At 36.0% G+C, this 22,202-nt stretch overlaps 2 protein-coding genes across 4 annotated transcripts in view; both read right to left on the bottom strand.

Annotated features, from left to right (window-relative positions):
• Positions 1-1,657: 1,657 nt before the first annotated feature.
• LOC123320032 lies at positions 1,658-5,344 on the bottom strand. 2 transcript variants are annotated; one of them, XM_044907174.1, is made up of 3 exons: positions 5,221-5,344; positions 2,617-3,457; positions 1,658-2,487 (listed from the first exon to the last, which is right to left on the bottom strand). In XM_044907174.1, the coding sequence occupies exons 1-3, from the start codon at positions 5,239-5,241 to the stop codon at positions 1,754-1,756; spliced, it is 1,596 nt and encodes a 531-aa protein (XP_044763109.1). In that variant the 5' UTR covers positions 5,242-5,344; the 3' UTR covers positions 1,658-1,753. The 2 variants fall into 2 exon arrangements, with proteins under 2 accessions (XP_044763109.1, XP_044763108.1); XM_044907173.1 differs by having other exon boundaries at positions 1,658-3,457.
• A 321-nt stretch (positions 5,345-5,665) lies between these two features.
• The window catches only part of LOC123320409 (zinc finger protein 677-like), a 32,898-nt gene continuing 16,361 nt past the window's right edge, over positions 5,666-22,202 (bottom strand). The window contains exons 1-6 of one of the 2 annotated variants that reach the window (XM_044907727.1): positions 12,407-12,783; positions 9,956-10,618; positions 7,175-7,541; positions 6,971-7,092; positions 6,588-6,749; positions 5,666-6,454 (exon numbers count right to left, since the gene is read on the bottom strand). In XM_044907727.1, the coding sequence (XP_044763662.1) occupies positions 6,122-6,454; positions 6,588-6,749; positions 6,971-7,092; positions 7,175-7,541; positions 9,956-10,618 (1,647 nt within the window). In that variant the 5' untranslated portion in view covers positions 12,407-12,783 and the 3' untranslated portion in view covers positions 5,666-6,121. Of the gene's footprint in view, positions 6,455-6,587; positions 6,750-6,970; positions 7,093-7,174; positions 7,542-9,955; positions 10,619-12,406; positions 12,784-22,202 lie in introns of those variants that run through there. The other variant, XM_044907728.1, reaches the window with a different exon arrangement.

The following is a 22,202-nucleotide window of genomic DNA, read 5'->3' as shown; positions in this document are numbered from 1 at the left end:
TGTTGTACAACTCGCGAGCTGCAAGACTTCTGCATTCGAAACTGTGCATTATCTGTCTTAGATGACGTTGTTGCGTTTGTTTAAGCTGTTTAATATGTCGCCTGTAGGGCGTCAAGCTTTCGCTTCCGTAAAGAAGCGTTTTGAGGACAACTGCTTTGTAAGCAGCTGTCTTGGTCTTCAGATTGAGGTCGTGATTTTGAAACACTCTGTCCTTTAGCTTCTAAAATGCCCGTGATGCCGAATTGATACGGTTTTGTTTTGTACTTCCGTGTCTAGGTTAGCCCTAGTACTTATGAAGCTTCCCAAGGATTCGAACTTCTCGACCTGTTCTAGAGTTTCATTCTCCAGGCTGATATCTGTTTGAAGGCTTTCTGGCGGACTTACCAGGATTTTGGTTTTATGGATATTGAGTCGAAGGCCTAAAGCTTCGTATATATGTTTATAGGTGTCCAACATTATCTGTAAATCCTCTGAGCTGCTAGCGATAAGTGCGCAGTCGTCTGCATATTGAAGTTCCGTGATCTTTGTACGGGTTTTTGCTCTGAGGCACTGCATATTCATGTCAGCAATTATCGAGGCAGCTATGGCGAAAATATTGAACAGTAAAGACGCTAACACGCAGCCTTGTTTTATTCCAGAGTTGGTTAAGAAATGATCGGTTGTAAAGCCATTATGCTGTATTCTAGCGGTGTTGTTGGTATGAATTCTTTTACACACTGCTAAGACGTCCCATGATTTTCCATTGCGCTCCCCGATTCACCGAGTCGATAGCCTTACTTAAATCGATATGTAGGCTGTATAGCCTGATTGTTGTTCACGAGCCTTCTTTTGCAGCTGTCGCAGTGTAAAAATTAGGTCCAACGTACCTCGATTTGTTCGAAAGCCGAACTGTGATTAGGTTATAAATGAATAAATAAATAAACATATCTCCGAGTACCCGCTCTACCTCGATATCCGGACTTTGAGCGACTGCTGACCAGCTCTGTTCCATTAATCTGTGGTCTGACTATTTTCTTCTTAAATAATAATTAAGCAGTAAACTAATTTTCAGCCATTACAAAACTCTTAACTTATGTGGCCTGCTGACTCGCCATGTTCCACAAAAATGAGGTCTGACCACTTTCTCACGTTTTTGGGTACCTACTGTAAACTAGTGTACTGACAATTTTCAATCATTACAAAACACTTATAGAGCATGTTGTAATTTTACATTTATCAACAATGTACGCCACTGCCAGGTGTTCCACTACCTGATATTGCGAGTGGGTGCTGACTCATGTACACCCTCAATACTAAAGCATATTTAATTATGGGCCATTACAAAACTCTTGCTGATTTTGTCGCCAGCTCTCGGACTACTAGGGCTCCAGGAGGTTAGAGACGGCATGACTTATTTTGAAGACGTCTACCTCCTGTCAAGAAAAAAGCCTCACATTTAAAAATACCCTCTTCAATTCGAAAATTAAGGAATCTTAATTCAACTCCATGAAATAATTCAGGCATTTTGAAAATGAAATGTCAAGGGGTATATGAAAATTCACTCATTCTTTAGTGGGGTCGTCAAAGGAGGATGAGAATAATAATAATAATAATCCCCAATAGGAGTGGAAATCATTGACCAGTTTACTCTACCTGATCAATAATAAAACTATTTAGGAAAATCATCAGTTTTATTTTATATGCAGCTTTTATTTTTCCATACAAAGGGAATATTCAATTTTCAAAATTTATTTAATGCATTACCAACTGAAATCTAAGAATCGATTGTGATGCATAATTCAGACTTATCTGGACATTCAGTATTAGATATGAGAACTTTTTGACCTCCCTTCACAACCTCTCTAACACCACCTGGTGGGATAACCTCCAAACCCTGTACACCAACCCCTCCCGCATGGTGCATTTGTCCTGATGCGTAGGACTGTTGTTGGACGCTGGACGATCCAAATGCTGCTGTTTGCATTCCGTTTCCACCTGCGTGATAATTGTCTCCTTTCACTTCTCCACCCAACAGGTAAAAACCCAATGGTCCATCATTCTGACCATTCTGATGGTGACTTTGAATAGACTCGTGCTGCAATTTACCTTGCTGCTGATGCAGAATTTCCTCTCGGATCTTCTCCTGCTGGGTTTGTCCCATAATTGCCTGTGTACTTATGTGGTTGGTAGTCGAATGATGTGATTCAGCTACTTTCTGATGCTCCGCATAAGCATGGTTCGCTTCGTTTTGCTGCTGATGACGAAAGGCTTCTTGCTGCATTGGCATCTGCTGTAGATGCCCCATTCCAGCTTGGTTGGCAAATTGTGTTCCACCGGAATATGCTGGAGCCAATTTTTGATTTTCAGCAAAAACATGATTTGCTCCATTCTGTTGATATCGTTGAATGGCTTCTTGTTGGAGTTTGTTCTGGAGTTGATGTTGAATTCTTTCCTCTTGCAGCTTTCGCTGTTGTAGGTACGCGATTTCAGCTTGTGAGCTTGCATGATTTGCTGCATTCTGTTGATATTGCTGAATGCCTTCTTGTTGGAGTTTGTTCTGGAGTTGATGTTGAATTCTTTCCTCTTGCAGCTTTCGCTCTTGTAGGTACGCGATTTCAGCTTGTGAGCTTGCATGATTAACCAACATAGATCCTCCAGAGGATGCTTCGGCAAGGTTTTGATTCTGGGCATACATACCATTGACCCCGAGGCCATAACCATGATGGATCTCATTCAATCCTTCCATATTATCCCTGTTATAATCACCATATGGTCTTTTGAGTGCTGATGACTTTGTACCACCGTTAGCCAGCATTTGTTTCAGTGCAATCTCCCTATTATAATCGCTGTACAATCCCCCTTGCTGAAAAGAACTGGCCAAACCAGGTTGAATAAGTCTTGCACTTGTACCGCCAAATCCAGAACCAGCCTTCAGCGTGCCACCGTGGTTCATCATCTGATCCATTGAAGACTCATGAAGACGTTGCTTATTCGTTTGTGCGTGTTCAGTGTATGAGTTGATGGTCTGAAAACGATTCGTTTCAGATTGATGGGAGGCAACTTGTTCTTTTTTCAGAGCCTGACCGAGCTGATCATGTGTACTTTTGAATGCTTGCCCAGAATTCAAGCCTGAATATTCCGCATTTGTGTATGCTGCTCCTATTGTAGCATCCCTCTTTGGTGTATCAATCGTTACTCCACCAGGAAGTAAGCGTGGTAATAAGATTGACGTTCTTTTTTGACTTCCCATGTTGCTTGGACTCAAGTTATTTTGTGGGATATTGCAGGGGTCATTTCCCAGTGGGCATCCAATCATTCTTGGAAGGCCATCATATCTCAACAAGAATGGTGGCAGAACTATTCCAGGATACATTTCTAGCAATAACTCCATATAAGTTCGTATAGCTTCCTGACAATTTCCTGTCAACAATTGACTTCTGGTTGATAGGAAATATGTACAGAACTGTAGAAGTATTAACTGAAACAAACATCAGAAATGAGTTCCTATTAAATCAAATCATTTCTAAAGAATGATCACGCCTAAAGGCAATTAATACAATAGTAAGGATAAATTCAGATGCATACCACCCGCCGATACGAATATCGACAAGTGTTACGATCTGAATTGAACTAGCCACCACCGAAGAAAAGCAGATGCTGACCATGGTTTCGGCCTCATTTGGCCTCATCAGAGCAACATAGCATTTTTCTACGGTGGAAAACGTTTGAAATTGAAGGAACTTTATTTAATTTTGGCATGTTCTACTGGGTACTATACATTTACCCAGAGCGCAACCCGATATGAAACGGTGTCCGATTCAATCCCCTCCAAATAGAAACCAAGACGAAGACAATAGCATATGTCCCATATTTTCCCTAATTCATTAGGGATAAGGAATTATGTCCCATATTTTCCCTAATTCATTAGGGATTAGGAATTAGGGAAAATATGGGACATATGTCATTGTCTTCGTCTTGGTTTCTATCTGGAGGGGATTGAATCGGACACCGTTTCATATTGTGTGGCGCTCTGGGTAAATGTATAGTACCCAGTAGAACATGCCAATATTGAATAAAGTTCCATCAATTCCAAACGTTCTCCACCGTAGAAAAATGCTATGTTGCTCTGATGAGGCCAAATGAGGCCGAAACCATAGTCAGCATCTGCTTTTCTTCGGTGGACCGTACTCCATTTGGGGCCTTGACGATGGCAAATTGGCTAGTTCAATTGAGATCGTAACACTTGTTGATATTCATATTCATGGTATGCATCTGAATTTATTCAAATAATTCTTGTTGTATGAGAAATCTTGGGTACTGGAAAAACTCGTCGGTACATAATATAAAAACAGAACATAGCCGAAAGGTGCAGAATAAAGGGGAAGGCTTCTCGCTTTAGGAGGACAGTTGGTGCTGGTGAGGATATTACCTCTTCAACCCATTCAACCCATGAGAAAACATGGCTACTCTTTAATATATAGAGGCTGTTTCACGAGCGGTCTGTCCTAGCCTAATGGTGAGTGAGGGTCATCTAGGCCCTTCAGAAAAGTGGCCTTTTTATCAGGATTATCAGGACAGAACTCAAAATATGGAGATTTATTTTTCAAATATCAAAATGTATAGTTTCTAGATCAGTTGAAAAATATTTGTTTGCATAATTGAGAAAAAATCATTTTTGTCCAATCAAATTCGCATGTCACACTTGTTCCAAAAAGGAAACGATCGAACGAAATCATATTTCCTGTTCAGTTTCGAGAAAAAGGTTCTGTTTTCAATTATTCAGTTATGATAAACACTTGTGAAACACAAGGATGTAGATAAAAGGATAAAAAATTCGAAACCTGTCTATAGTTGAGATTCATGATTTTCCTATGGATTACTCAAATTTAAATATGACAAAATTAAAAAATGAACCATTATATGATTATATATATTATATTTTTCAAGGCTAACGTAGATATGTAGGTACTATGGAATCTAGTCATGACGATTCTGCTCGAATACTCTTCGAATCATAAAATCATCATCAACCTTATTATTTTACAAATTAATCTTCTAGTTTGGATCAGCTACCTGACTTCTTTCAACATAACTAAAGATTACGATAAGCGATCGATGAATTTCATTGAAAAAGAGACTTTTCATGAATTAAGCAAAGGTACCTAATTTCCTACGTTCTATAAACAAATGGTGAAAATAATATGTGCTTGATGAACGTGGTGACAAGGGTTGGACACTTACAGAATAATTGAATTTCGACATCTCACAAAAAGCTATATCCGCATCACAAGTTTCAAATACTGCTTAGTCCAGCCGAAAACAACTCAATTTATCAACAAATGGACGTGATTAAATCAAATTTAATGGAAAATGGTCAATTAAAAAGGTTTTTATTGACTGCTTAATCTATTTAAAGTTGAGAAATTGAAATTTTTACTGCGAAACGCTTTAGACTCCATGAAAATTGCGGAATTGAAAAATTTCGAAATTCCATGAAGCTGAGAAGTGCTACGCATTCATTAAAATGCACACATCTGAATTGAAGTATTATATCATACATAAATTTGATGATCCTGATTTTTTTCTTAGTTAACTGAAAATTTTAGGAAAAGGTTTCAATTAAAAGGGCCATATCATTTCAAAACTCCAAGACTTTTCATATTGAATCAGAGTAAATTATGCTATCTAGAAAAGTATAAAATTTATTATATACAAAAAATTTGTACAAAAGTTTTCTCATTTCTTAACATTAATGACTGGAATCCAACACTCAGCGTAGCTACATCAGAAACCTATATATACAGTTCTGATGGTGATAACAAAAATAAATCCACATTTTTTCAACAATACAAAACTATATCTTTCACATATTTTAAAATTTGTACAAATCATTTTTCAATGCAACATTCAAAAGACTATAAATAAAAACAAAACATTCTCGCGGAAAAAATCACTCACTTGCATTGTTCCATCTAATTCAAATCCAAATTTTAAATTTAATTCCTTTTTCTTCATCATTCGTTTCCTACAGGATGAAATTATTATTATTATTATATATATAAAAGAATTACTTCACATAAAGTCGCACTTTCGAAACTGTTGTAAGATGGCGAATTAAAATAACAAAAATACTGGGTCAGTACTATTTCAAGAGAAATAAATTATTCCTCTGACTAATTTTATTTTTCAGATCACGTTTGATCTCGTTCGTGATAGATTTCTTCTGTTCTGGCTGTGTATTCGAGTAGTTATGCTCAAGAGTTGTATAGTGTCGCGTAGGGTTGATTACGAGTCGCTTATGATGGTCGGCCGATCTGCAGGACATGTTTGGTGGTACCCTATGAGGGTGCTCTTCTGCGGATTTGTTTTTCAGTTGTAGTTGTTCTTCTGTTGTGTGATTTTTGACGTGTTTCCTTAGACTACTTGGGTCGGTATATTTTTTGGTGCAACCTCGAACTTGACAGCCATAAGGTTTCTGCAAAGAAAAAAGTTGGTCAGTTTCTTTATGATGTATAATAACGGCAAACAACGTGAAATATGTTCTCGGTTGTTTATATAAATGAGGGAAAGTATATTCTCCTGTTATTTGGTTATATGTCGTTTCTTACCGTATCAAAGTGAGTTCTCTGATGCTTTGCCCTATCCGAACTATTCGAGAAGCTTTTTGGACAACTGGGGAACTGACACAAGTATGGTCTTTCTCCTGTATGACTCCTCTGATGAATTTTTAAGTTTTCCAGCCTCGAGAAAGCTTTCGTACATCCTTTGAACTGGAAATAAAAAAAGACATGAAAAACATTTCGATTTCCGCCATTTGAGAGTTTGAGCAAATGAATACTTCACTCTGAAAGTTAGGAAAGTGAATCTCGTTTCATGTCAGATGGCGCTAGGGTGTAATCCTTCACCGTACCGACTACTGACAAGGAATAAAAGACCATCAATTCAATTTCCTATAAAATAATTTGATTTCAAAATAGCTAAAGATATTTACCGGACATTTGTTGGGTTTCTCTCCACTGTGCACCCTCATATGTATCAGCAGCTTGTATCTTGCATTAAAAGGCTTCACCTTCCTTGGACAGTTCAACCAGTAGCAAACAAATTCGTCTCCAGCTATGGAAAAAATAAAAGATGTTAATAAAAGAAAAATTTCCAAAACCAAATAAATGATTTTCCTCAGAAGATCCCTACTTACATTTTTTGAATTCCACGTGGCATTTTTCGATGTGCTTGACCAAACTCGTTTGGCTGGGATATGTCTGAAAGCAGTTTTCCCATTTGCAAGATAGGCCCCTAACATCTTCACTCTCTGAGGATGAATTGAGGGAGCTCTCTTCCTGGCACATCGACTGTAGACTATGGTCATTCAGGAGGCTTGTTTCGAAGAATGGATCACTCATGATTAGGTTTTCGTTCTGTGGAATTACCGCTTGATTGTCTGATAAAGTCGTTGTAAAGCACATCGTATTGTTTTCAGTTGTGAACATGAAATTTGATGTTTCGTTGTTGTTGTGACATTTGTTCCTTACTAGATGTCCAAATTCGTTCTTCACTATACTTTCCTGTAAGAAAAAAAAAACTGTTTGAAGGGGTACTTTTCATTGTGCCATACAAAGTTTGAAAATCATTCCAAGCTTTTGGAAGACTGAGCTGTAGCCTGGCTGATAAGGGCCATGAGGATGTGTAGTCTTTGAATTGAGATTTGTATTATCAGGATCTCTGTAGAAACAGAGAACTTTCTAGCTTACAGAAGGCTTCATAACAATACAAGACTGAAGTCTAGTAAGGTTTTCGACTTCATTGTAAGCAGAAAAATGGAACCCATAGATACCAGAGACCTTCTTCAGGTACTGAACTTAAAAGAAACCTAAAAGTCCTGATGGATACTTCTAATAAATCTTCAGCAGCAGACAAATGCCGTAGTATTTGAGTGCAAGAGTCCAGTCTTTTATTCTGGAGGGTACAACAGACTGCAACTCGTTTTGGTAACTGGAAATTCAGGCTTTGGAGACAACAAAACATCATATTCACTGGCCAAGAAAACGAGTGAATGCATAGTTTTACCGGAACCGATTACTGATGTTTCAAACACACTGGTGAAGGTACACAAGGGCCGATGTACAAAACTCAGTATCCTTGAGTACAGCGTAGCTGCTTGGAACCACGTTACACCCTTAGTACTAGTCAAAATACATCAAAAAATGACAACAAGTCTCTGGAACCAATTTGAGTCTCCTCAAAGCTGCATTTAAGGGAACTTGAGGAGTCAAAGCTCAACAATACATACTACGATGATGAAACCCTTTGCAGACTTTGCTCAGAAGAAGACAAGCCTACTAAGCAACTCGTTCTCAAGCTGAACTTAGGGGAGGCCCATAAAGTCCTCATCCTTCTGTATAACTTCATCAGTAGAGAGGATAATACTGGAAAGGAACGGAAATATCCTCAAAATTAAAGACCAATAAGCCTAATCAGCACTAGGAAAAATCGTCGAGAGGGTTATCGCTAAAAGGCTGAATGAGGAAACAGAAATGTTGAAGATAATTCCACCCGAACAATTTGGATTTCGACGAGAACATTCGACTGAACTCCAATTGCTACGGCTCATAGAATACGTCACCGAAGGAATGCAGACCAAACAGGCTACAGGATTAGTTTTGATGGATATCGAGAGAGCCTTTGATAGAGTATGGCACTAAGGCCTAATCTACAAGATGAAAAAAGCAGAATATTCGACCAAGCTATGTTATAAGGAACTATCTGAGGAATAGAAACTTTTATGTGAAGATAGATAGAGCATCCTCTCAAACCAGACAATTGGAAGCGGGAGTGCCTCAAGGATCTGTTCTTGGACCTCTGATTTACGTGATATACGTTCATGATACCCCGAAGAATGCTAAAAATATGCTCATCTTGTACGCAGATGACACAGGAATAGCGTTCAGACATCGACGCCCAGAGATCATACACCAGAGACTGCAGGAAGCCCTAGATGAATTACTCAAATGGTACATCAAATGGAAAATCCAAATCAATGGAAGAAAGACTCAAGCAATATTACTGCAAAAGAGAAGATTGAGGATGGAAAAAAACCTTGAAGTTTATGGAGAAGAGGTTGAATGGGAAAATGAAGCGACATACCTAGGATTGAAGCTTGACAGAGGACTAACATGGAAAAACCATATCAAATGTGCAGTTGATAAAACAAAAGCCGCAATGAGTAGACCATTATCCACTCATAGGCAGAAGAAGTCATATGAATAAGAACATCAAGTTGACGATGATTAAAACTATCGCGCGACCACAACTCACATATGGATCGGCGGCATGGGGCTTCGCAGCCAAGACCCACATCAAGAGAATACAGGCCACTGAGAATAAACTCCTTAGAATGGCGATGGATGTACCCTGGTTTTTGAGGAACAAACAAATCTACTTGGACTTGGAATGGGAATCAGTTACGGAATTTATGAAGAGAAAGACGGAAAGGAAATTCGACAAAGCCAAACATCATCCAAATGAGGAACTACGAAGATTAGTTGACTACGATCCAACAGAAGAAGCTAAAAGGTCAAGAACCTACCACCGAAGACCGAGAGATAAATCTATCAACTATCAACACGACTATGATCGTGTGAGAGTCCAGAAACCATAAGAGTCAACTGGTTAATAGGCAAAATGCCCGGAACCTTTGAAGAAGCAGTTTAGGGTTTTTAGTTGGTCTCGAGATCAGGAGAGTGAGAATCCCCACACTTGTTCCCCGTCAGGAGAGGGTGTGTTCGTTTTTCTCGCAGATTTACCCCCTGCTACACAAAAAAAAAACTGGAAGTCATTAATATTGTTGGCTGGTCACAATAGACCCCACTTTGAATTACTTGTGAATTTTCTAGAAAATCCTAACACATACTCAGTGTCGAATTCAGTGTTTCAAAAGTACTAAAGATTGAACAGACGTCAAGTCGAAAATTAAACTTACCTGGGCAGAAAAACTCAAATCATCAGCTGGTACGGTTCTCAGGAACTGATTGAACTCAGTATTAGTCCTATCGGTCCCCATTTCAGACAGGCCTCCGTTATTGAAATCGCAGATATCGTAGGACAGCTCATTGAAGTCGAAAGAATTGTTGGATAGACTCTCGCAAATGTCATCCAGGTCCAGGCTGTCCAACAGCGTTTCGTTATTCTCCGCCTGATACTGCACAGGGTTGAAAAGCTCAGAAAACTGAGACGTGTCATCCCTAACCGATCCAGACTTGTAATCCGAATCTGTCACGTACGTTTCAGAGTCTGCGATCGAATCCGACTCTGAGAAGCTGGCTTGACGTCTGTTTGTAGCCGTGAAGTCCAGGGTATTGTTGAGGTCGTCAAAATCGAAGTCTAAATTTGCAGTTGGGGTGTCGGGTTCTGTGAGGTAGTCCACCAGGATGTCTATGGGGATGTGGTCTTCTTCGACTGGACTTGGTGGCTTCTCAAACTTTGGTGAAGGGGTGTATTCTTCGAATACCTTCGATATGTCGTACCTTGACAGGTTTTGGCCTTCGTAGAAGGCTATGTTGAATTTCTCCATCAGTTCCATTTGGGTTAGATTGTTGATTGGGTTGTACAGTTGGTCGGTGAGCTCGAAGTCTTTCGACAGCATCTGTAACAAGAACAATGACTTGGTCAGGAAAGGGACAGTTTGTCCGAAGATCTGTCAACAAATGCGTGGGAGGATGTTCCCCAAATGCTCATAAAGTATTGAACAGATATCTTCTAGTCTCATCAAAACTAGATGAATTTTAATCGAAAAAATCGAAAAAGATTCTTGCAACAGTGGGTTTATTCGATTCTACTTAATTTGCACTTGATTTTTGGATCTTTTTTGTTTATCATTTAAAACTTCAGAAAATCGCACAGTCCACTTTGAAACATAAATATTCAAAGAATATAATGAATCGAAAATATTCATTATTTTTTCCTTCAACTATACAGAGTGAGTCTTTGACTGTAAAAATATTTCAACAGTAGATTCTTGAATTCAAAGGAAACACTTTTTTTCCTTACCATTTTTTTTTTCGATTCGGCTCGGTTTAAAAGATACAGGCAAAATATTTTTGTTCTCAAAAACGGTTTTATCGAATGGAATGAATTTTGGAATACAATTTTTCATTTCCTTGATGGATCTTTTTGGAACACAAGATATCACCCATGTCTTCCAGTTTTCTCATAATGACCGTTACCATAAAAATACAAAAAATTCAAAGAACTCAACTCTGATGAATATTTAGACGTTTCGTAAAATGAAAGTATTCTTCATTTTTGCCGTGTAATACTCCATTTTCAAGTAATTTGATGTTCAAAAATTTGAAAGTATCTGTGAAATTTGAAAAAAAATTGGGTACTCCGGCTGAATATAACTCTATTTAAAAGATCCACAGATGTGTTGTGTCACAGGTTTAGCTAGTTATTCCGACGGAAATTTTTTTTCCATGGGTGGCACGGCTCATTTGGAAACTTAAAATTACTATATTTTTTTATCAGGGCCGAATCAGAAAAAATGATATAGGAAAAAAGTGTTTCTTTCGACCTCAAGAATCTAAAATCTAAAATATTTGTACAAGTCAAAGACTCCCCCTGTTTATCACACGTGTTTCCACTATAAGTTATACTGACAAAAAATATATTATGAATACAAATAAATATTTTTTTTATTTCTTTGGAGAAAGACTGCTTCAAGTAGCAACCGCAATTGAAAATGCAGTATTTATTAATTAAGATATTAACTTGATGATATTTTGTACATAGAATGTGCACAAATTAATAGACAAAAATTCCTTTTTTGCATTCATCAAATGAAAATTTTGAATGATTGCTATCAATTAATAGCTACCGTGAAATTGATTCCAATATTGTTCAGCATAAATTACCTTATTTGGAAATTTCAAAAAATAATGGAATTTCAATCATATAGTCAAGGATGAATAATATAAATGGAAATAATAAATAATAAAATCAATACAATTGGTCGGTCTCAAGTTGAATAAAAAACATCCCAATTTCCCGGAAAATTGAATGAATCTTTCAGAATAAAGCAGACAATATTTAAAAACAATAGTTTTTCAATTGAAATTATTTTTATATGTTGTGTCCGCACCTTTCCGAGTAATTCACTAAAATAGTAATGTTTTCAAGTTCTCTCCACCCATTCGAAGATTAAAGAAATCTATTATCTATTGTGGATTAACGCTACTTTTATTACAAAAACCACTTGTGAAAAAATGAAAAAATTTGAGAAAATTCGAAGTGAAGAAAAAAAATTATATTTAATAGAACGCTATAATTATTCCAAAATCACCGTAATCTCTTCATAAGATATCAATCACTATCTTCAGAATAAAATATATTAATATCTCCAATTCAGCGAAAATCACCATAAAATTCAACTCACCTCAAAACCAAATAAAACGCACAAAAAAAAACAATTCAAACGGAACGAAAATATTTCCGATCACTGTTCTCGAACACCTTACCAATTACATAACAAACGTCACTGTGTCAAATCGTCGGATTCTTAAAATAAGATGTGTTAAGTACGCAGATTAGACTGAGTATGCTAATGAGCAGAATTGTTAGTCACTTATTAATTAAGGGTGACTTAAGACATCGGCAAGACTCGGCTCCACTCGGAGAATTCAAAGACGGGCCGTTTGAACACATGTGATAAACACATATGATATTTATGGGTTCAACACATGACATGATATGTATCTCATATAAACTGTCTACCTTACAAGACGGGTAGGTTCTTGGATAAATATAAAAGAGGGTGACAAGTGTCTGAACCCTGAAACAGGTACATGACAAGCTCGATCTTCTTGTCTCAGTGTTTTTTTCATAAAAATAATCAACTTATAATATCATAATAACATTTTCACACAATGATCAAGATATTCAACATGATAAGTATGTGGAGATTTTTAGTATTTTTTCGACATTTTCAATATGGACAAACAGATTAAATCTCAAATCACAAGAAAAAAAATTATACAACTCATTTCGGAACACACCAATAAGAGATTACCAATATTCTAAATTTGCCTCATTTTTATGGACCAAGTGATATCAATGATTTCTACGATAAGTTATAATGTAGAATGAAGCATTAAAGTCTCGAAAATTCCTCTTAAAACACACTTTATTTGAGATGGTTATACACTCCAATAATAGCAGCACCAACTTGATTTTGAATATGACATTAATTCGTCATTCTTTGTCTATTCCTTTGTACCATTCCTCTTTTTTTTTTTGAATTTTTTTTTCAGGATAATGTTTATTACTTCTTTTTTATAGAAACATGTTCGACAAATCCAAAAGCCTTTTCCTATAAATTGTATAATGGCTCATTACTTTCACGTAATGTCAACTTGTAAATAATATATTCAGAGAGAATAAACATCATACACACTGAAGCACTAAAATGCTTGTACGCTTAATATCTATTAAATAAACAAATAAGTTGTGGTATTTCCGCATTTTTAACAGGAGTATTGACAATTTTCTAAATTAATTTTAGCTGCTATTGCAAAAAAATAGAAGGTGAAAAATTCAGGTTGGAAGCATGCAACGAGTTCAAGAGATCCCTTGAGAAGAAATGGAGTGTTGTCAAGCATTAAAACAACGCATTTCGTTATATTTTCTGTCGAATAACATCAGAACAAAAATTCATCAAAATTTCTTATATGCGAAATAAAAATGTAAGCAGCGGTAATGTCTATTCTTTCAAAGTCATTAAATAATTAATCAGGAAAGATTCGGAACTATTCTCTGAATCATCTGAAATAAATCTCTAACAGAAGAAATACAAAAATAACAAATATTCAAGTGCTGAAATCATGTAGTGAGAAATGCATTCCATGCATCTAAAAATAATGGGTTTAAATTTATGTATATAGTGATACCTTTAGCAATGACGTTACAAACAGGAACTTGTGGTTTTTGTAGCCTAGTTATAGGCGCCATATTATTTTCGAAGACAGTAAAATATGAAGGATAATAAACATAGCAATATTGTCTCAAATAGTTTCAATCTACTAGGTTAACATAAAGAACTCATGTCAAGAAAATAATATGTCTTGATTGAGAATTAATAAACTTCCAAAATGAAAGCCAAACCAAAGTTGGCCAGCAATAACATGCAGATATACAGAGTGTCCCAAGGTGGGTGCCTGTTAGACGTTTAAAGAGAACGAATTAAAGGATTGTTCTGAAAACTATGGTTCAGGCTTCTAATCTATCGACTAAATTATTTTCTATGCTGCTCATACAAAAAAATAAAAAATAAATTCTGAATAACATGATTTTCACTAACATTAGTTATTATACCATGCTACGTGTTTCGTTATCACAGACCACAGTAACATATTCAGGTGGGTGACGGTAGACTGAAATATTTGTTCGAAAATTGTTGATTCGTGATTGTATTATCCTTTTTTTGTGTTTCCAATAATAAATTGTTCTTAATGGTACCAACTTCGTTCATATTAATATTGTAGTGAATGAAAGAATGAATAAACAGATTTATATTTGGATTAATCTGTGATAAATTCAAATAATTTCACAACTGATAACGATAATATTCATTTATCAGATATCAGACCTCTGCTTCCATAGTGTTTCACGTTTGTGACCCGAAAATTTCAATTAAATTGGTGAAATTAATAAATACCGAATGAAATTTGATTTTTTTGGAATTTTGGTTACTGTTTTGTCTGAATATTCAGATGTGACAAGGGTAATTGAATGTTTTTATGGCTTGCAAAAGGAAGTACGAGATATACTTTGTTATTTTCAGTATTTTCTGCTTTTTTTTAATAAATTATCAATATATGGTGTTTTTTTTTTGAGTTGAACTTTATAATTTTTTTTTAGGCCGGACCAGATTAAAAATTCAGTAGTCAGTAAGATCTAGTTATTGCGGATAATAAACGAACCAAATACCATCAAAATGTATAGAGTGGTTCGAAAGTTATGGATAATTGAAGAAATTGACAAAATCAATAAGACACTCTGTATCTCGATTGCTAGGAGAGATGGACCCTTCAAATATAGGTTATTCTGACTCCCTTGCTCGTCCTCTATCTACTATTAGCTTCTGCTTCCGCCCGTTTACCAATCAATCACCTTCTATACAATTTGCGATTTTTAACTTTTATCGGTATACTTTTAAAAGTTGTTATTTCAATCCAGCATGCATCTGGCAGTTATCTACGCCAAATTATTCCCTTAATCATTCGACTCTATCCTCATCTATCATCGAGGGCTTATGACGAAGCCGAATTCCTCAGACATATCGAATGATTACATTAAACTCCATATGGCCGTCTTAGATTCGTCTTTGAACTCTACCACTATCTCTAATATTCGAATTACAGATGTCTTGTCTTCGGGGTTAACATCCAATCCAAGGACGGCCAACCATAAGATACACTTTTTTCGGTTTTTGTGATGTTGGTAGTGTATATGTATGTGCATGTGACAGAGGGGGTTGTACGCGAATAAGAAGCACTTGACTGTCGAGATAAAAATAAGTATAAATATAGAATGGAGAGCCTCCTGCACCGCAAGAAAAGTAATTATAAAGTTGGTTTTCTTATGAAACTTTTTGTCAAGTGGCTCGCTTCGAACACGTGTGAATGGGGATATAAAAAATATTGTTGTCGGCTCGGAAAGACGCGAGCAGAGCTGTACTATGACAAGATTGAAGTTTTAAAAATTTTGTTATGTAATGAAGATTTTCTAAGAAATTGCTCGATTTTGGTATTTTCGGGTGAAAAGTTTGCCCTGAGCTTGATTTCCCATTAGGTATTGGATACCGTTTCACGATATCTTTATTTGTCTTGAAGATATAACCCATTTTTGATATTTTGTCGATTCCGAAAATGTGCCATAACTTCTTTATTTTCGAAAATATCTAAAAAGGATTATTTCCACTATGAGTACCTACTACTCTATATTCATTTTTTTAATCTGTTTTAAAGAAAACAATTTGGTGAATTTAAATGCGAATACATTCTTTTTTTGAAATAATATCATAAAAAAAACTGTTGAGTCTCTCATACATGAATATTTCTGAATGAAGTGGACATCGATTTTTTTTAATCTTTAATTAAGTTGTTCTAAATGAGTTTTCCATAATAGAACTGAATCTATTCTTAAACCCAGGAGCTTAATTTCAGTACTAATTGCGATTTCCGATTCATTTAGGTTTATTGTATTTGGACACTCAAAATTTAGATGTGTTGGTTTTGAATATAAAACAATTTGTTTTGTTTCATTTAAAATGAGTGTTTTGTTGCATTTAGCTAATGATCTGAAAATCATATCTGAATCATTGAGTAATATTTGCACTTCTGGAGCAGTTATTAGGTTGTTCGGAAAGTCATTTCGTTTTTTCCCGTCAGAGGACTTAATGACGTTTTTTCGAAACTAACTTCACACTTAAGCCGCATAACCATTATATGTCTTGAGAGCTGATATTGCAAGGCTTGTGTGTGAAAAAGTTCTATTAATTCTACACAGTAGTTTTTGGTTGGTGCCCTTTTAAATATGGAGAGCAATAAGCAGCATTTTCGTCATATTTTACTTTTTTACTTCAGAAAAGGTAAAAATGCTGTCCAAGCGAGAAAAAAATTGACGGATGTGTATGGAGAAGGCGTGTTAACAGTACGCCAGTGCCAGAACTGGTTTGCAAAATTTCGATCCGGCAATTTTGATGTCGAAGATGCACCACGGTCTGGAAGGCCGGTCGAAGCTGACAAAGATGCAAATCGGCGAATAACCACACGAGAGATCGGTGAGAGGTTAAATTTGTCGAATTCAACTGTTTATGGCCATTTGAAAGGCATGGACTTAACCTCGAAGCTCGATGTGTGGGTGCCCCATGTCCTTACGGAGCGAAATTTGTGTCGTCGCGTTGACGCGTGTGATTCGCTCCTCAAACGTCAAGAAAATGATCCATTTTTGAAGCGGATTATTACTGGGGACGAAAAATGGGTTGTATACAACAATGTTAAACGCAAGAGGTCATGGAGCAGAAAAGATGAACCGGCTCAAAGCGTGTCAAAAGCCAACATTCACCAAAAAAAGGTGATGCTCTCCGTTTGGTGGGATGTCAAAAGAATCGTTTTTTTGAGCTTTTGCCGGACAATACAACGATTAATTCAGAAGTCTATTGTCATCAGCTGGACAAATTGAATGATTCACTTAAAGAGAAGAGGCCCGAATTAATCAACAGGAAGGGTGTAGTGTTCCACCAGGATAATGCGAGACCTCACACAAGTTTGGTCACTCGCCAAAAACTTTTACAGCTTGAATGGGACGTACTGCAACATCCACCATATTCTCCAGATCTGGCGCCTTCCGACTACTATTTGTTCCGGTCCCTGCAAAATTTTTTGGATGGCAAAACCTTTACCTCAAATGAAGATGTCAAAAACCACCTGAACCAGTTTTTTGCCAGCAAGGACCAAAACTTTTATGAGAGAGGAATTATGTTACTACCAGAAAGATGGCAAAAGGTGTTGGACCAGAATGGCCAATATATAATTTAATAAAATATTTATTCATTATACGAAAACTGTCTTTCATGTTCCCCAAAAAAAACGAAATGACTTTCCGAACAACCCAATATATATGTTCTTATCATCGGCGTAGTTAGTTAATAGGCAATTCTGACCAGAAATACACTTATGAGCATTATTGTATAATGAACAAAAGTGGGACCCATTATACTTCCCTGTGGAATGCCCATCTTGACAATCTCTCTCATTGACTTCACTGATACATCTGTTATAATACAACAAAACTCTGAAACATAAAATCAAAAAAATACCCTCTGTATTTGAAATGATAATTGTACCTATGGATAATTTGACTTATGTGCCTTGGGAAATAATCATCTCTTGGAAGAAAAATTGTCAGGAACCATATATAAATTTATAAAAGATGCAATAATTACTTTTCAGTAATAGTTGGAAGCAAAATAAACGATATCATAAAAGGAATTCAACGTACGCGATTTAACTTTTTATTATAGATGCTTTCCGCAGAAATAGAAGTAGAAAACAACTCAGTGCATGTATATATGTATATATTTTCCCTGCAGATTCATGCGGAAAATAAAGAGTGTTGAACTGTCCTTTCCGTGCCCAGATACAGTTTGTAAATGAATAGTTGAGACAGAATTCAAGAAGTGATAGTTTTCAGGAGGCTTTATATTTGTTTGACCTACCTGGAGATGCTATTGTGATACCGAAACACGTATAGTGGTTTAAAAACTCATTTCGTGAAATGAGTTTTGTCCGAAATAAATCAAGCTATCAAGTTTTTGTAGGGGAACTAATCCAAAGACTCTAGATCAGCATATGGCTTCAGAGTTTTTATTCAGATATTTAATGGTTCATCAAAAACTGATGGACCCGGTCCTGTCCCCAGTCCAAACAATTCAAACTGAAAAAATCCGAGTCTGCTCCGCGAGCTTCTTCTACATAAATGTTTTAAGCCGTCCTATACCGATATTTATGAATTATGTTTCAAAAGCACAGATGCATTCTTCGCTCGCATTGTTTTTTAGGACAAGGCACGAGTAATCTGGAAACGTGGCTGTCCAGGGGATGAAAATGTGTTAAATTAGATATCACGTGCTCCACGAACCAAAACCACAAGATTGCCGTTGAGATTTCAGCGAATTATGATTTATCTTTCGGGATATGCAAGGTGTAACTTCATATTAACCAAGAATGTGAACATTATGAAGAAAAATGAAAATATCATTGAAATTTTTTTCAATTTCACTATTCCATATGTCATTAATATAGTGTAGTATTTTTTTTTCATTGAATGAACGTCTTTTCTATTGTTATTTAATGAAAGAATTATTAATATCGTTATTCCATAACCACTTGATTATTATTTTTGTTTTTTTAAAACAGTAGTAATAATAAAAAAAACAAAAGAAAATGTACTCTCTCACAGAAAAAAAACGAGACATTTTTTTTATTTTCGCTTAAAAAATCGCGGAAAAAATCCAGGCAAAAGTAATGAAACCACAAAATATCTGAGAAATTGCGAACTTTGAAGAGATAAGAAATTTCATTGAATTCTGAGCTCAATTCTGATTTGAGTGCAAAGATTAAAGAATTTGCGAAAAATATATCTAAAGTCAAACAATACTGAAGTTCGTTAAGTATTTTAAACTGCTCGAAAATTGAAATGGAAAATTTGTGTAGGTAAATATAGTAATTAGTAATATACAAAGAAAAAAACGAGACTTAGTATAGCCTAGACAAATTAGGTCGAAAAAGAGCCGTGCTTCCTGAAAATTGGAAATGGTTTCAAAACACGTCGAAGAAGTTTTTGTCAGATGCACTCTTCTGAGTAAAAATTGCAAAAAAAACCGACAAGTTTATTCAAAAGTTAAGCCTTGACAGAAAATTGTCTTCACTTCACTGATATTTGGGATGCCCTACGTTGTTTGAAACCATTTCCAACTTGTTAGCAATTTTTAAGAACAAAAACCCTAATTTGCCTAGGCTGTAGGTTTCTACATACGATTAACCTGCCCGAAATTGCAACAGCAGGCATGGCTTCTCTAAAGCGACAATATAGTGGGTGAAATCAACAAAAGAATAATCCACCTTGTGGAGTCTGCATAGGCTCAGAAAAGGTTCCTTCTAGGTTAAATATCGTATGGGGCTAGCTCTTCATAATGCTCCTACTCTATTCGGCATTCTGTCAATGAGTTCAACAATGAAAGTTTGAAGTATGTTTTGCCAAATGTCCGTCAAAGCATTGGCGAGTTGTCTGCGGTGGGTCAGGTAAGCGGTGTGTTGTGACATGTCACACCAGACATGTTTGGTCTGGAAATGAAGCCTTTAAATGTCATATTTTGTGAGTGTGCAAAATGCAAACATACGCCTCTATACAATATGTTATGTACAATAAAACTGAAAATTTGAAATAATAATGACAAAACGATCAAATGCAAAATCCAGGATTGAAATTCTCTGTGAATTTGGATTCAGAAATTAAGTCACTAAAATTAATGAACTGAAGTTAAAAAAACTTTTTCAGGAAGAGGAAACAACTGACGAGATTCCTCAGCTATGACACCGCCGAAATTCAATGATACCACCGAAATAAAAGTTAATTAGACATGACAAAATTGCGAGACCGTCCTGACGGCAACTTCCTCCAAAGGAAGTACGAATGCATAACGAAACGAATTAAAGTATCGGATTGCAGAAAATTTGGCGTATTAGTCATTACTGATTCTCAGAAAGGTCCTTTTTTGTACCCATAATACCCAACCTGAAGAACGTCAGCAATAAACGTCGTCATTCAAATTTGAATTTTATGTTACATTGGTGGAAGCCGGCAGAAAAAAATTTGATATACAGTGTCAACTAATTCACCCTTCACAAACTAGTCGAACTTATCATTTCTCAAAGCCATTCGTTGTATTTTTTTTTTGAGGGAGGATTGTTTTGCTACTGACGTGATTATTTTTGTGCATGAATTTTTACTCAACTCTCTACAGTTTCGTCTAGACAGAGTAGGAACTGATCATAGTTTCGGTCCCGTTTGAACTCGTCAGAGCAATACAAGTCATACCCCGACGAAAATGGAATGAATTGTCTCCTTTAGTCGATGTTAGTATGATAAAAGAATAGTGAATACACTCTAGCGCCATCTGACAATAAACTAGGTCTCACTCAATTCACTTCCCTTACTCTCAGACTCGTTACAATGGTAACGATACTCAAGCATGGAGAGGGCGCTGGAAACGTTCGAATTATCAGTATTAACCATTTTTTCCTCGGTTCACTGAGAAATCGAAATTATAAATCGTTGAAAATGATGAAATTATCCAAATAAAGATCACAAAAAAGTTTGGATCATAAATATCATCCTGATCATTCAATTGTTCCCAAGAGATATACTTATAAGTATAAATACTCATCATCTGGAATCTTGATTGTTCCGCCAATATTTGATAGTACTTATATCGTTCATTTTTGATTTATTGGCCATATTATTGATCACAGAAACTTTGCAAGAGGCGAAACAATTTAAATTCTTTATTTCTAATCTGCAGCCTTCTTTTGTGGGCGTTTTAGAGGAATATGTAAATACCTCGTAATATGAATAGATTAAGGATCGATTAAGAAAAATGAATAAATTCAAAAACAAAAACCAACAAAGGAAAATAACAGTTAGGAATATTACAGAAATTAAATATCAGTACAAAGTTATCCACCTGACATGCTCGTTCAAACTACTTCCCTTATTCATTCCACTTGTTGAGGCAGTTTGAAATCAATAATAGTTATTCATTCACTAAGGACAAAAGGCTGTCTATTACAGTAGAACCTGCAAATTGATTAACATGGCATTAATTCTACGCATCAATTCTTAGCAGTCATACGCTGAAAACCCTCAATTTCATAAAAATTTAACTTTATTTCCTGAAACCATGAGGATTTCGTACAGAAACACGATACATCATTAAGTGTGGATTCTAATTTTCTCTGGAAATATCAGATAAAAAGTAGAAGGCTGTTGCATTTTTAAAAAACATTTTTTTGTCGGTTTTGTATCGAGTGAACGTAGTCTCAAGATCTCAGTGAGCTAAAAATTTGCGCTCCCTAAAATATGAAATGTCTTCTCTACTTGAACAACTTGTTGTTTGAAATACATAGTCAGAAAATATACATAAGTATATATTTTTTTGGGTGTTAGCAGAATTCAATGTGGGTGGCTGGTGATTAGGAAAAGGTTTGCACAAAAATACTTTCATTAATCAATTTTAAAGAATGAAAATAGCTAAGCAGAATCTATGACTGCGTCTTCAATGATCACAATTCATTATTTGTTCAAAAAATTAACTTCCAAACGTTCAAAACTGCATAGGAATCCATATGGATCCATCAACCTTTCAATAATCAACACATTTTTACACAAATTTTTCGCCTTCAGTTCGAAAATAAAATGAAAATTGAAATCTGGAATCTCAAATTCCACTCCTCCATTCAATTTTTATCGAAACAGTTATTCAAGTCTAACGAAGAGGTACACAGGTGATTAAAAATACGCGGTTCATATCCATCCCTAGACCTGCCTCAAGAAAATCTCTAGAGGAACTCTGTATACTGTCCTTCATCGTCGCAATCGAGCCATCCTCCACT

Source organism: Coccinella septempunctata, chromosome 9 (genome assembly GCF_907165205.1).
Source record: "Coccinella septempunctata chromosome 9, icCocSept1.1, whole genome shotgun sequence".
Taxonomy (NCBI): domain Eukaryota; kingdom Metazoa; phylum Arthropoda; class Insecta; order Coleoptera; family Coccinellidae; genus Coccinella; species Coccinella septempunctata.
Note: the sequence above shows the minus strand (reverse complement) of the source record. Positions and strands in the feature narration are given on the sequence as shown.